Source organism: Cervus elaphus, chromosome 2 (genome assembly GCF_910594005.1).
Source record: "Cervus elaphus chromosome 2, mCerEla1.1, whole genome shotgun sequence".
Lineage (NCBI taxonomy): Eukaryota > Metazoa > Chordata > Mammalia > Artiodactyla > Cervidae > Cervus > Cervus elaphus.
This window is the reverse complement of record NC_057816.1, coordinates 4,828,155-4,842,697: the sequence shown is the minus strand read 5'-3', so window position 1 is coordinate 4,842,697 and position 14,543 is coordinate 4,828,155. Positions and strand designations below refer to the sequence as shown.

General features: G+C 48.9%; 1 protein-coding gene across 1 annotated transcript in view; it reads right to left on the bottom strand.

Annotated features, from left to right (window-relative positions):
• Window positions 1–694: 694 nt before the first annotated feature.
• CPT1A (carnitine palmitoyltransferase 1A) overlaps window positions 695–14,543 on the bottom strand; it is a 58,378-nt gene continuing 44,529 nt past the window's right edge. Inside the window, exons 15-19 of the mRNA XM_043924523.1 lie at window positions 8,501–8,635; window positions 6,700–6,852; window positions 5,100–5,213; window positions 4,674–4,766; window positions 695–2,784 (exon numbers count right to left, since the gene is read on the bottom strand). Of these exons, the coding sequence (XP_043780458.1) occupies window positions 2,698–2,784; window positions 4,674–4,766; window positions 5,100–5,213; window positions 6,700–6,852; window positions 8,501–8,635 (582 nt within the window). The 3' untranslated portion in view covers window positions 695–2,697. The remainder of the gene's footprint in view (window positions 2,785–4,673; window positions 4,767–5,099; window positions 5,214–6,699; window positions 6,853–8,500; window positions 8,636–14,543) is intronic.

Sequence of the window (14,543 nt, the reverse complement as noted above, 5' to 3'; positions counted from 1 at the left end):
TCCCACTGGAGTATTTTTTTAATTGGAGTATAGCTGCTTTACAGTGTTGTGTTCGTTCCTGCTGTACACTGTGAGTGAATCAGCCACATGCACACATATATCCCCTCCCTCTTGGGCCTCCCTCCCACCCCACCCCCACCTCACCCGCTCTAGGTCGTCACAGAGCACCCGGCTGAGCTCCCCGCACTATACGGCAGCTCCTACTAGCTGCTTCACACCTGGGAGTGTGCATGCCAATCCCAATCTCCTAATTCACCCCACCCCCAACCCAAATGTCCCTTTTCTATGCCTGCGTCTCTATTTCTGCACTGCAGAAATAGTCTGTACTATTTCCCACGACAGTCAGAACTGGTGGGGTTCCCGCTGTATTCCCAGTGCCTAGAACAGAGTTTAGCATACAGTAGGTGCTCAATAAGAGCCTTGGAGAAAATGGAAATGCATTTATTGAGCCCCGACTCACTCTGTGTCAGCGCTGTTCCAGGCCCCGAGGCATAGGAGAAGATGCAAAATGAACGCAGAGTGAAACCCACAGCCCTTCTTAGCAGCAGCCCTTCTCCAACAGGCATGTGAATCTAGTGAGGTCCACTCTGCCCAACCCGAGGCCTCTTCTGCATATCTTGGTCAGTCACCTTTGTCCCAAGTGCCTGACCTTTAGCCTCCTTATCAGTATAACAAAAGAGACAGAAAGCAGTCCTGTGGTTAATATTTTTATTAATGGTAACATTCATACTGCATATCTAAGATTTACATCCAAAAGGGCATCTTGTATTTACATGCAATGGCCAGTCCAAGATAACAAATTCAGACCACAGCTCCGTTAAGACTATGGCTTGTTCCAAATTAAATTAAATACATTAATACTCTTACTTCTTGCTTTCAACACGTACAGTACAAACCCAGTCTTCTTCCTTTTAAGGAATATAAAATTGCATTGATGACTGCATGGATTAGTGATGATTACATCTGAAATATTTAAAACCTGAGAGACAAGCCCAAGTAGGTTTGAGTGCTAACACGCCTGCTCTCGAATTCACCTGTGAATCATAATACAGACTGGTCAGTGGTCAACAGTGGATGATTTGGGGGCCCTGGCTTTAACTGGACGCCATGCCTGGCTGAGGCAGGGGGGCTCCCGTATCCTCCGACGTCCCCCAGACTACATACCACAGATGAACGGGGTCTTTTGTTGCTATGGTGGTTAGATGTCCTTTTTTGCTTTTTTTGTCTGTTCCCATTTCCACTTGCTTTTAGCAGAAAGAGTCTTTGGCCCATTTAGGCGGGGTTTTACATCACAACATGTACACGAATAAAACATGCACGCACTCTGCGGCCAGTGCCTTGCTCCTGCTCCATCGGTTCAGCCTCATCACCGTATCACTGGACTACAGGCCTCAGAGACACGAGCCCCACCAGAACAGAGTGGTCAGAAAAATAAATACATGACTTAAAAAATGGACAGCTAAGCCTGTCATGACAGCCCAGAGGCAGTGGGTCTATTTCACTCCATGATTCTTTCTTTTTGCATTAGATACAAGCATATCATCACTTTTTGGTCAATCACTCTTTCGAGCAAGGCACGCGCATCGGAAGGGTAGGCTGTGTTAAACTCAGCACCCGTCACCTGCGACATTATAGGAGGTCACTGAGATGACCCATCTCCCTCTGTCTCCCTGGAAACAGAAGTGGATCTCCTCTCTCACCAGGTGGAATGGCCAGCCCTGACTGCCTGAGGTTCGCTCTTCTCAAGTTTGTTCCTTTCTCCGTGGCAAGTGTCACGTTCTCCCTGCTGTCAGGCTGGGTAAGCAGGAATCCCAAAGCACCTAGGATGTGTGTTCTCTGGACACGCTATCTTCAACCATCACATCCCTCGCTCCCCATTTCTGACACACATCTTCTTTCGTAGCTTAACAATGAAGCTTGAGGAAGGCAGTCTGATGGAAGGGAATCTGGCTCACAGCTGCCCTTGTAAGGGGACTGGTCCCTCTGGGACATGGGGACACCACAGGAAAATTCCTACATAGAGATATCCACCCAATAAATTGAGATGGGAGTGAGACAGCCACAATTCCACCGAAAGACTTAAAATAAATCTCTTGTGTGTTCTCCCTTACACTTAGGGCCTTCTGTTTTTAAGGCACTGGGTTTTGAAGACTTCAAACACATAGAGGCAAATGCAGATGACCGAACTAGACAGTGACAGAGTGACCACAGGACAGAACAGATTTCAAAAGCAGAAAACTCTTCTTGGTTAGTGCATTGCATTAGCTGCTAACATCTGCAACTTAAAAGACGCTTTTCTCTCGGAAGGAAACAGATGTTTACACTACTCTGATAAAATTAAATGCCCGTAAGCACCAGGGGTCCAGTGGCAGCCAAGGAAGCGTGCCAGTCTGTTTCCAGCGAGTATGAAGCCACAACCCCACTCATTCCAAAAATCGCTTGTCCCTTAAGAAATGTAAGGTGATGGGAAGACTTTAGGGGGGACTTCATCCAATGTCCCCCAGGTTAGGAACTGCTTAGAAGGAGTAGGGTTATACTTCATGGCGTGGAGCCTGCTGTCCTAGAAAAGCAAAAACACCAAACCTTCGCTGGAAGGAAACAAATTTTCATCCTGAAATACAGTCAGGATACAGAGCTATTTTTCATTTGGTTTTTCATCAGAAGAACTTCTTTTCCTTCCCAGAAGTGCTGAGAGATTTACTTCTTGGAATTGGGGCTGAACCCGAACAAACTGATGATGTCGGTCATTGCTTCTCTCAGGTTCTTCCCGAAGCGATGAGAATCCTTTCATTTAAAAACAAACAAACAAAAAGAAACTGGTTACAACATGGAATTTTTCACATTTCAAGCCTTTTCACTTGTAATCTGACTCAAAGAACTAACATTTCTTTTTGCCAGTTCTCTAAGCTTTGACTTGGTGATTGAATCATTAAGTTACAGAGTCTGGTGAGATGCTAAGGGTTCATAAAGATAACAGCTACGTGTTTGTGTGAGTGCGTGTTTTTTCTTTTCCATGGTAGGTTATTATTACGAGACACTGACTATAGTTCCTTGTGCTACATAGTATGACCTTGTTGTTTACCTATTTTATATGTGGTTGTATTTGTTTTGAGATCTAAGGTGCTTTATTTTTAAAAAAAAAAACAACTTATGAAGGGTAGTGTGAACAGTACTTGTCTTATTCTTGTCATATAACAATTCACAGAGCAAATAGAACTTCTATGCCTCCGCTAATTGTCACACACCTTTTGAAGTTACCATTAGCTCCCAACACCTTATCTTTCATAGGGAAATGGCTTTAATAGTTATTTTTAAAATTTAATTCTTATTTTATATTGGAGTACAGTTGATTTATAACATTGTGCGAAGTTCAGCTGTACAGCAAAGTAATTCAGTTATATGTAACAAAAATATCCATTCTTTTTCAGATTCTCTTCTATATAGGTTACTATAAAATATTGAGTTCCCTGTGCTATACAGTAGGTCCTTGTTGATTACCTATTTTATATACAATAGTGTGTATCTGTTAACCTCAAACTCCTAATTTATCCCTCCCCACTCCCTTTCCCCACTGGTAACCATAAATTTGTTTTCTATGTCTGTGAGTCTATTTCTGTTTTGTAAATAAGTCCATTTGTATCATTTTATTTCTACATATAACCGATAACCATATGATATTTGCCTTTGTCTGACTTCATCTCGTGTGATAACCTCTAGGCCCATCCATGTTGCTGCAGATGGCATTATTTCATTACCTTTATGGTCGAGCAATATTCTAGTGGTGTGTGTGTATGTATATATGTGTGTGTGTATATATATATATATCACCTCTTTATCCATTCATCAGTTGATAAACATTCAGGCTGCTTCCATGTCTTGGCTACTATAAATAGTGCTGTTGTGAACACTGGGATGCATGTTACCTTTTTTCCCTAATGTCAATGCATTACATGAAACATAATAAGCAAGTGAATTCCAAACGTCTCTGTTAAAGGTGAACCTGGCACTCACTGTCAGGCGACGTACAATGTGGAAAGGTGAGAATATAAATAAGGATTAAATGTGCCATGCTAGGGAGGCGGTCACGGGTTCCATTCAGAGAACACTGCAGACCACTGCTGCATTATGCGTGTGAATTACTCAGCTCAGATCTTAACTCTACCCTTCAATGTTTCGTGCATGCTAAGTCACTTCAGTCATGTCCGACTCTGCGATCCCATGGACTGTAGCCCGCCAGGCTCTTCTGTCCATGGGATTCTCCAGGCAAGAACACTGGAGTGGGTTGCCATTTCCTCCTCCAGGGGATCTTCCCAACCCAGAGATCTAACTAATAGTGTCTCTTACATCTCCTGCATTGGCAGGCAGCTTCCTTACACTAGCGCCACTGGTGGGAAGCCAACCATTCAATGTTACAGAGAATCTAAAAGTTGCAGAAGCACTGCAACATTTAGATTTGAAACCACAGCTACCAGCAAAGATGAAGACTTTCAATCAAATAAGATGGATCCCTTTAAAACTGTTGAAATCCTTGCTTTGAAGACATCCCAACCAAGGAAGAGTATACAACTGAATTGAAATTTTCTGTCAAATCAGGGATGTGCCCCCTACCCACCCCCTTCAAAAGAAAATAGTACAAATACTCCATCCTGGGAAGGGGGGAGTTTTGTACTTACCGTCTCAGGACAGGAGAACTTGGAGGATATATGGAAACTGATGAGGTCCTCACCAACGAGAATGTACGACACCCCATAGCCGTCATCAGCAACCTATAGAAAAGCACATTCAAACTGAACTTGGGGGGAATTCCCTGCTGGTCCAGTGCCTAGGGCTCTGCACCTCCACTGCAGGGGACATGGGTTCGATCCCTGGTTGGGGAACTAAGATCCCACATACCATGTGGCATGGTGAGTGAATGAATCAACAGAATGGTGGAAATGAGGCCACGGGCAAAGGGGATTTCGGACCTTTAATGAGATTGCCACTCATACTGGCATGAATAACCAGTAGGAGCTCCTTCAGGGCGGGGTGCTTATAACTGAGACAGGCCCGTCCTGCCCTGGCACTTGCTGCTTTGTGAACTCAGATGCCCGGCCACTTACCGGCCCGAAGCCTCCTCCGCTCGACACGTAGTCCGGATTCCTATCCAAATTGAACAGCTCCACCTGCTGTGGAGGGGTCTGGCTGGTGGATAACCTCCAAGGCTCAGATAGGACCTGGGGAGTTAAACAAGGGGACGTTCTAATGACACTTTCCAGCTCCATCCTCTTCTGCCCCCAAGGAGCCCGGGAGATGAGGAAAGGTTTGCTTGGTGTTTGGACTGTTTCAGACACCAGAAGGCTATGTCCCTGGGGACCTTGCTGGCTCTCGGGGCAGGGGTTCTTCGGAGAGGGATGGAGCGGGTAAGGACACCTGGACTAGAGAGGCAAACACTGGCTGACGGGGTCTTGGGCAGAAAAGGTGGCAGATACATGGAGTACGATGTGGAGTGCAGCAGCTGTGTGCTGGAGCAGGCTGGTACCAGCTCCCTAAGCTGAGGGTCAAACTTGCAGGAATTTTCCAAGCTGCCCGCTAAACACAGCCACTGCTAAAAAATTGAATTTTATAAACATAAAAGTAAAGCAACTCTATTAAAAGTGGAAGACGTAAATACTCAGAGCTCAGGACTTCCCTGGCTGTGCAACGGTTACGACCCTGGGCTCCCACTGCAGGAAGCACAGGTTTCAATTCCTGGTCAGAGCATGAGATCCCACATGCTCTGCAGGGTGGTCAGAAAAAAAAAAAACCACCTCAGAGCTCATCAGTTAGGTTCAGTTGTGTCCGACTCTGCGACTCCATGGACAGCAGCACGCCGGGCCTTCCTGTCCACCAGCTCCTGGAGCTTACTCAGACTCACGTCCACTGAGTCGGTGATGCCATCCAACCATCTCATCCTCTTTCGTCCCCTTCTCCTCCCGCCTTCAATCATTCCCAGCATCAAGGTCTTTTCAAATGAGTCAGTTCTTTGCATCAGCTGGCCAAAGTATTAGTTTCAGCTTTAGCGTCAGTCTTTCAGAGCTCATCACTTGATAATTATTTTAGTACAAGCATGGTTTTTCCAGTAGTCACGTACAGATGTGAGAGTTAGACCATAAAGAAGACTTTGCATTGAAGAATTGATGCTTTCAAACTGTGCTGCTGGAGAAGACTCTTGAGAGTCCCCTAGACTGCAAGGAGAGCAAACCAGTCAATCCTAAAGGAGATCAACCCTGAATATTCATTGGAAGGACTGATGCCGAAGCTCCAATACTTTGGCCACCTAGTGTGAAAAGCTGACTCAATCAATGAAGGAGACCCTGATGCTGGGAAAGATTGAGTGCAGGAGGAGAAGGGGGCAACAGAGGAGGAGATGGTTGAATGGCATCACCGACTCAATGGACATGAGTTTGAGCAAACTCTGGGAGACAGTGGAGGACAGAGGAGCCTGGTGCACTGTAATCCATGGGGTTGCAAGGAGTCTGATGTGATTTGGCGACTAAGCAACAATGGCATGCCAGGGGTTGAAGAAATGTGGCTCAGATTTTCCAGAGTGAGGACCGCTGAGCCCTGGAACCCATCTGATAGGCCAGTTCTGACTGGCAAAGTTGTACTAAGTTTTGCCCTAAGATTGACTAAGTTTAGTTTAGCCAAGAAAGCCAAATGGGCTGCACAGAAGGGCCTCACCTCCTTCAGGAAAGGGGAGTCGACCGCGAGGTACTTGGACACCACGTAGAGGCAGAAGAGGTGGCGGTCAATCCCCGCGCCGGTCATCGCCAGGCGGTACAGAAGCTGATGCTTCTCAGATGCGATCTTGAATAACTTGAGCTTCTGTTCAACCTGAAATAACAAAGGATAGGCAGTTTTGAGTCATGCAGCACAGTCTAAGCTCCAAGATGACAGTCACGGGCCCTTCTCCCCAGCAGTCCAACAGGGTGCTGAGACAGCAGGTCACCGGTGGGACGGGCAGGCGGTCTGGGTGGTCTCTGGGTGGTTGCCAAGGCAACCTGACCAGAAACGCCACTGGCCGGCTGCCTCTGCCCCAGATTCCTGCTGCGAGGCTGTGGAGGGGACAGGTTGTTGGAGAGGCAATTTCAGGATCCTGTGTGCGGCCCACTGGGCGTCATTTCACCTTTTACAAAAATGAGACCACTAAGCAGGTAGGAAAGCACCAGCCTTCACATCTCATCGTGTGGAACGAAGTCCCTTTCCTCTCAGGGGGCTGCGACATTCCTGCGGGCCTTTAAGTAACCCTCCAGGGTGGTCTGTCAGCTGGGCTGAATAGCGCTTCTGGGGCCTACAAGTTGGACCCGAAAAGGCCTCTCCAGGTTCTTTAGGACCCTGTCGGTCAATCTCAGAATGAGGAGACACAAGCCCTTCCGTGGATGTGGAGGCCTGTCCACTCCAGACCCAGCCCTCAGGCTGTTCTGAAGGCAGCGAGTGACAGATCAGAGCCATCTGTGATGAGACCTGCCGAGCTCCTCCCCAGGGAACTGACAGCCTTTCCAGGAAGGAGGTCCCCAGAGCAGAGCAAAACCCCAGGCCGTGTCCCCTCGGAGGTCAGCAGACCCGGACAGGATGGGCCTCAGCCCCTCACTGGGTGTGTGGTCAGCAGTTTGCTGGATTCTGCTAAGTCTCTGTTCCTTTATCTATCAAAAACGAACTGATAATGCTTCACTAGCCGCCTCTAGGACTGTCAAAGGCAATACAGCCCAGAGCCCTGGGCCTGCTCGGGGGGCTTCAGCATGGGCAGTGGGCTTCAGGAACCCCGGGCAGAAGATGTCGGTGTGGGGCTTCCCTGGCGGTCTAGTGGTTAGGAATCCACGCTCCCAGTGCAGGAGTTGTGGGTTCAATCCCTGGTCAGAGAAAAGATCTCCCATGCCGTAAGAGCCAACAAAAAATAGTAACAATAATAATAACAAGACAAGAAGGCGCCCACGGACGGTCACCATTTTCTCAGCCAGACACCAACTACCAACACTGTCCTGCCCCCTCCCCTCCCATTCCTATGTTCACCGCCTGTGCACCGCTCTGACTTAAAGACTCTGAGGGGGCCCTACCTGATGGTCCAGTGGCTATGAGTCTCCCATGCAGGGAGCCCAGGTTTGATCCTTGGTCCGGGAAGTAGATCGCACATGCCACAACTAAAGATCTCACGTGACTCAACTAAGACCCGGTGCAGCCAAATAATAAAAAATAATTAAATATTAAGAGACTCCTATGAAGTGTAACCTCACTTGCAGAAGTTACAGAATAACAGGATGGATGCAAACATGAACCTTTGTGTCTGTCTAGATGGTTGCCTTTAATACTCTCTGTCCTCCAGAGGCGGGTGGAGGGAAGGAAGGAGATGCTGGATGCGGACTCGCTGGAGAAGTATGCATGGGATTTAATCAGGGAAGCCTGCATGTCAACCTCGGGCGTCATCCTCTGAACGGCAGAGACGGCCCCTGGGGGGCTGTTCTCCTCCTGGCCAGGCAGAACCTACCGTCTGTGTGGGGTCCATCATGGACAGCACGAAGTTGCACGACTCAGTGGTGCAAGAACGCACGGTCTCTGTTCTGCCCTCTCGGAAGAGCCGGGTCATGGAGGCCTCGTAGGTGAGGGAAAATTTACCCATGTCCTGGGAAAGGAAAAATATTTTAAAACAAGGCCGGCGTGTTGACAAAGACATGAGGGGAGCGGTTGAAGTCAGCCGGGAAAAGCAGACATCATCGCAGAGGCAGTTTTTATTCATTGTCAGTTTTCACACGGGCTTATGCAGCACGCAGGTGGAAACATCACTAGCTTTGAAAAGGGAGGGAGGGTCCAGGTTTCCATGTCCAGATGCGACTGGGGCCATGACCCGGTTTCCAGATCTCACACACCTGCCCGAGTACAGACGTGGTTTTAGGAAGAATACGGTACAGGACCGGGAACTGCATGCAGCAGCTGGGAATGACTTAACTCCAGGTCCGGAAGGTCCTCCTCTGAGGGGGCAGGAAGTGGTGGGTGGCCAGTGCCTGCAGCACAGAGTCCCCCACCCCGGCCACTAGACAAGAGGGAGAGAAAGCAGGAGGGAACGGCTCTGCGGGGCTGGCAGACGCTGAGGGGAGCAGACGGGGGTCTCTTGAGAACATTCACTTTCTCAGCAAAATACGGAATTTCACCTCCTAAGAGACAGAGGATGGAGGGGAGGTGCCAGGAGTCAGCAAAGGGGTGTGAAACAGGCTCTGGGGGTGCAGAGAGTGGGTGGTCTGAGGCCACCAGAGTCAGGGCTCATGGGTTAAGAAAGATGAGCCGCGGTGTGGGGGGGTTTCTCGGACTGTGTCGGCTTCTCAGTGCAGCATCAAAGCAGGCAGACACTGGACTGACCCGGGGGTGTGTTCACTGTGCTTGGGGCTCTAGGACAGAGGTCGGGGTGATAGCGACAGGTTGTGGAATCTAAGCCCGAGAGGCAAAAAGGGAGGCGAGACAGATGGGTAGAGGGCAAGGCAGGATGGAGACTGGGATGAGGAATGCTGGTGTTAGAGGCCAGAGGGGAGATGGGATGATGGAAAGACCTGGGTGATGTGCGGACGGTTCTGCAAGGGCCCAAGACAGAGGTGGCCGGGGATGACGAGGACAGGCACAGGTCCATGGGAGCTCGGGGCGGCCCACCACCTGTGATGCCGGCGGAAACCACCCGCAAAGCCCCAGCTCGAAGATGACCGGGTTCCCCGTGGGGACGGCAAAGTGCTGAGCAGCAGACTGTGGACCCAGGTTATTTCTGACCAGGCAACGTCCCTCTGGGCATTTGGGTCCTGGTGGCCCCAGGGTGACAGGGGACACCTGCAATAGGCTGATACTGTTCATTCAGGAGCTGGCAAAGCTGCACTTCTGATGTGCAGTCCAGATCTGTGAGCAGCCCGGCTGGGAGGGCTCTTTACCCCCAAGGCTGGTCGGCAGACTTAACACTGGCTGTCCCCACCACCCTGCGTGGTCACGGAGGAAGCCAGCTGGCCACGGGTTCTGAGTGCCATCCCAGCCTCCGGTGGGCATCCCCCACACCCGGCACAAAGACCCGCCGGCTCATAATCTACTCATCCTTTAACACACTGGCTATTAAATTTCCCTTGGATGGGGTCTGAGAGGTTCTAACCCCTCATCTGGCTTACAGAGTCTAACTAAGGTCATTTTACCAAATATGCCTTTCAGAGAATTCCCTATAGGAGGGGAGCTTACTATGCGGGGCCTTCCAAGGGTCTTATCATAAAGCACTGGGGAGCCTGGAAGGAAGGAGGGGATGAGGAAAAACTATAAATGTGCTATTTTCATCATTTAATACAGGTTATCTTGGGGTATATGATGCAATGATTTATTTGAAGTCAACTTTCCAACATCAAACTTTAATCGTATAAGTGGTTAGTGCAATCATGCATTACATCCACAATTTTTTAATGACCATCTAAAAACCCCATGGCCGATGCACTGAGTATTAGTGTACTCAGACCCCAAGCTGGGTTATGGCTACACCCACTTAAACTGCTATGACCAGCCACCATCTCACCATCGGGGGAGCAGCCATTGCCAAAACATGTCCAGTGTCTAACCAGCAGGATCAAAAGACAAAGTCTATAAAGATATTAACACACATGGCGTGAGAACACAAAACTTTTGCACACTTGGATTGCTGCCCTGGAGCTAACTGTTGGGATTGGTGGCATTTGGGGGGGAACTTTCACCTCTGTTTTCCAAGTGAGAAATAAATATGACCCCAAAACAGGAAGCCAATATGCTATTTTCTTTTAGTTTTTGGCTGTGCTGCACAGAATGTGGGATCTTACTTCCCAGACCAGGGTTCAAACCTGAGCCCCTTGCATTGGAATTACAGTCTTAATCACTGCATCACCAGGGAAATCCCAGTAGGGCTCTTTTAAATAGGAGATCTAAGCAACCCCACCTTGATCTGGGAGGTAGTGAGGACTTCCCTGGCAGTCCAGAGGTTAAGACTCAGTGCTTCAAATGCAGGGCATGCGGGTTCTATCCCTGGTCGGGGAAGTAAGTAAGATCCCATATGATGCAATGCTAAAAAACCATTAAAAAAAAAAATCTGGGAGTTATTAATTGCCAGTGCAAAGCAAGTGCAAAGGTCCTGTGGTGAAACGAGCCCAGCACATTCAAAAGCAGCAAAAGCAGGGAACAGGCCCAGAGAAGCACCAGAGAAGGTCAGTATAAGGACCAGATCAAGGGTAACTAACCCTGGGGATGTGTAAACTTGGATGGAAAATACGCATAGTTTTTTAATTTCACAAAGTGAAATTAAACCACAGAGTGAATTGCAGCATTTAGAAGCATAGGCAACAAATCACAGGAGTTATGAGCAGTGCCTGTGATGCTGAATAGAAAAAAAAAAAATCACAGCTATTTTCACATCAAATTATGGCAGCTCAGTGGTAAAGAATCTGCCCGCACTGTGGCAGACCTGGGTTCGATCCTGTGTTGGGAAGATCCCCTGGAGGAGGGCATGGCAACCCACTCCAGTTTCTTGCCTGGAGAGTCCCCATGGACAGAGGAGCCTGGAGGGCTGCAGTCCACAGGGTCGGAAAGAGTCGGACACGACTGAGTGATTAAGCGCACAGCATGTGGTTACTGCAGATATCCCAAAATAGCATCTCAGCTTGTCACTGCTTCAAGTGAAAGGTACTTATCAGACCTGCTGCTTGAGTCAGTGCATGAACAATTACACCTAGGGCTTCCCTGGCGGCTCAGTGGTAAAGAATCCACCTGCCAATGCAGGAGACACGGGTTGGAAACCTGATCCAGGAAGATCCCACATGCCGCGGAGCAACTAAGTCCATGCGTCACGACTACTGAGCTTGTGCTCTAGAGCTTGGGAGCCGCAACTACTGCGCCCACGTGCGGCAGCTACTGATGCCCCCATGCCCTAGAGGCCATGCTCCACGACAGGAGAAGCCACCGCGATGAGAAGCCCGCATACCAACTAGAGAGCAGCCCACGCAGCAAAGAAGACCCAGCACAGCCAAAAATAATAAAAGAAATAAAACTATGTCCAAAAGAAGAATCACAGCTACTGCACAAATAGACGCTTACTATTTTGACACCTGCATGAAAACTAACTGGTTACTTTTGTAACCCTATGCATTTCATTTTATGCTTTCTAAACATTACTCTGAGAAGGGGTCCCCACGCCTTTCTCCAACTGCCCAAGGGGTCCAGGGCACAAAGAAGGTTAGGTGGCTAGAGCAGAACCCCCCCCACCCAGGGCCACCCAGAATGTCTGGATTTGTGCAGGAGCCCCCGTGAGGCCCTCCAGCCCAGAGCTGGGCAGAGACGGGTCTGACTGTGAGGGCCGCAGCGAAGTCTGTTCCTAACAGAGCTGGCCTTCCAACAGGCCTGCGGGGAAGAACTTTTGAACAGAGGAGTCTGCTTTAAACTCTTAATAGGCTTCGGTCAATCATTTTTAATAGACTGAGTGCCACGTGAGGAATTGGTAGAGGGGTGGGAGGCCAAGAATGAAATTCTGGCTGTTTCTAGCCAGAATGCAAAGAATAAATATAACTGCTTGGGTTATTAAAACAAATAATCAGTGTCAAATAAACTGTTACATGATTCCATGGAACTATTCTGGCACCAAAACTACACTGTGTTAATCACTATACGCTTCTGATTTCTATATTTTCAGCTTTGAAAGAGCAAGTCTCCACCTCACCCTGCCCCATCTCTACCTGACAACCTTTCCTTTTCAAAATATTACCGGTTATTCTCAACTGTTAGCCCTCCATTTGAACTTGAAGGTAAACCAGCCCAGCCCCTCTCCTAAAGTCTTCTGCTGACCTCTGACGATGTTCACAGTGCATGTGTGAACCGGGGACATTCATCTCCAAGGTGCTGAGCCTTTCTGTCCAAAATCACAGCCTTCCCTCCCTCTCCGAGGGTCCATTCCTTCTTCTAGGCTCTGGGTCTTCTTCCCAAAGGTCCTGTCTGCTTTATAAAGAGAGGCTTGGGGAATTCCAGGTTTTTGCTTCTAGTTCATGACGCATTTTCCTACCATGTTTCCTCCTGGACTATCACAGTGATAAGACAAAGATGCTGGTCTTTGTATAATTCTGCTCCAGACCGCCTTACTGAGCATGCTTCCTAACCATAAAAGTTTTCCCGCCCGCTCCATCTTCTGAGCAGATGTGCGAATATTTCTTCTGCCCAGTGATCCTGACAGCTGCACTCACGCCCTTTAATGCAAAGATGTTCAAGAACAGCCCCTGGAGGTTGCTTCATCCTTCCTGCTTTAATGGGGCTGCCTCCACACTCCACCTTTGAGGAAGACCCTGGCTGCTGGCACACGATGAGATTTACTGCGTTAAGGAGATAGCCCCGATGCTAAGAGTTACTGAGTAGGGATGCTCCGTTATGAATGCCTCGTCAGCATCTGTCAAAATGACTGGCTTCTTCTCTGAGCTAGCAACATGATTAAATCTGTTATTTTATTAAAGCAAACCATCCTCCTGCCACTGGTGTTAGCTATTGTTGGCTGCTGCATTTTGCTTATACTGCTTGATGCTATTTGCTATTACCTTATTTAGACTTTTTGCACTTGCATTTGTGAGCAAAACTGGTCCGTGGCTGTCTTTTTGTGCATCCATCAGCTGTATTAGAGTCGACCTAAAGGACAGTCGTGGCCCATCGGTTGTCATTTATCTGATACTAACACTGCCTCTTGTGCTGTACTGCATCTGTTTATCTTCCTGACCTGAGTTATAGAGGAATCGAAGCTATAGGCTGCCCCCAGGACCCATTCCTGACTCCAGTATCACCTTGGCAGCTGGTCAGCTCGCCTCTTGGAGTGAACCCCGATTTTCTCAACCAGTAAAATGGGCCAACTATAGAGACTTCCTCGTGAGGAGACCATGAGAGCTACGTGAGTAGAGCACGGAGACCAGAGCCTGGCACAAAGCGAAATTCACAGAGCAGGACCACCACCCAGAAATGCTGCCCTGCATCTGTGTACAACCCCCAAGCTTTGAAGACAGAAATTCTCCATTAAAGCCAGGACGTATCTTGACCCAATGCCACAAGGACTTCCACTGCCCCTGGAAACCAGGGCCACCCTTTCAGGGGTGGGGCTCCCTACAGTGGAAGAGTCCCACTGAGGTCCTTCAGGGCCCTGGAAACACCACAAGCTTCTGTGCATACAGGGACCCCAACCATCCCAGAATACCTCCCATGGGGCTGGTGTATCCCCTCCTATGGGAGAGGATGTCAAGAGTCAGAGACGCCCAGTTGCCTGCCCTAAGTAGTTCTGCTTTCCCAAATCCTAGGATTGGGAGCTTACATGTCTAATTCCTGCTCTGTAGAACGAGGAGATCTCACTTGCCTACCACCCCCTACATTCTGCCTCTCCTCCCGTGTGAAGCAGGAACCCACTGCCGTTCCAGGCACGACCAGCTCGCATGACGGGTCCTCCCCTACTCGCTGGGCGGGCAGGCTTGGGCCTGCGATCAGGGCCCCCAGGAGTGCAGGGGACAAAAAGCCCAGCTGGGTGGGAGGGGTCT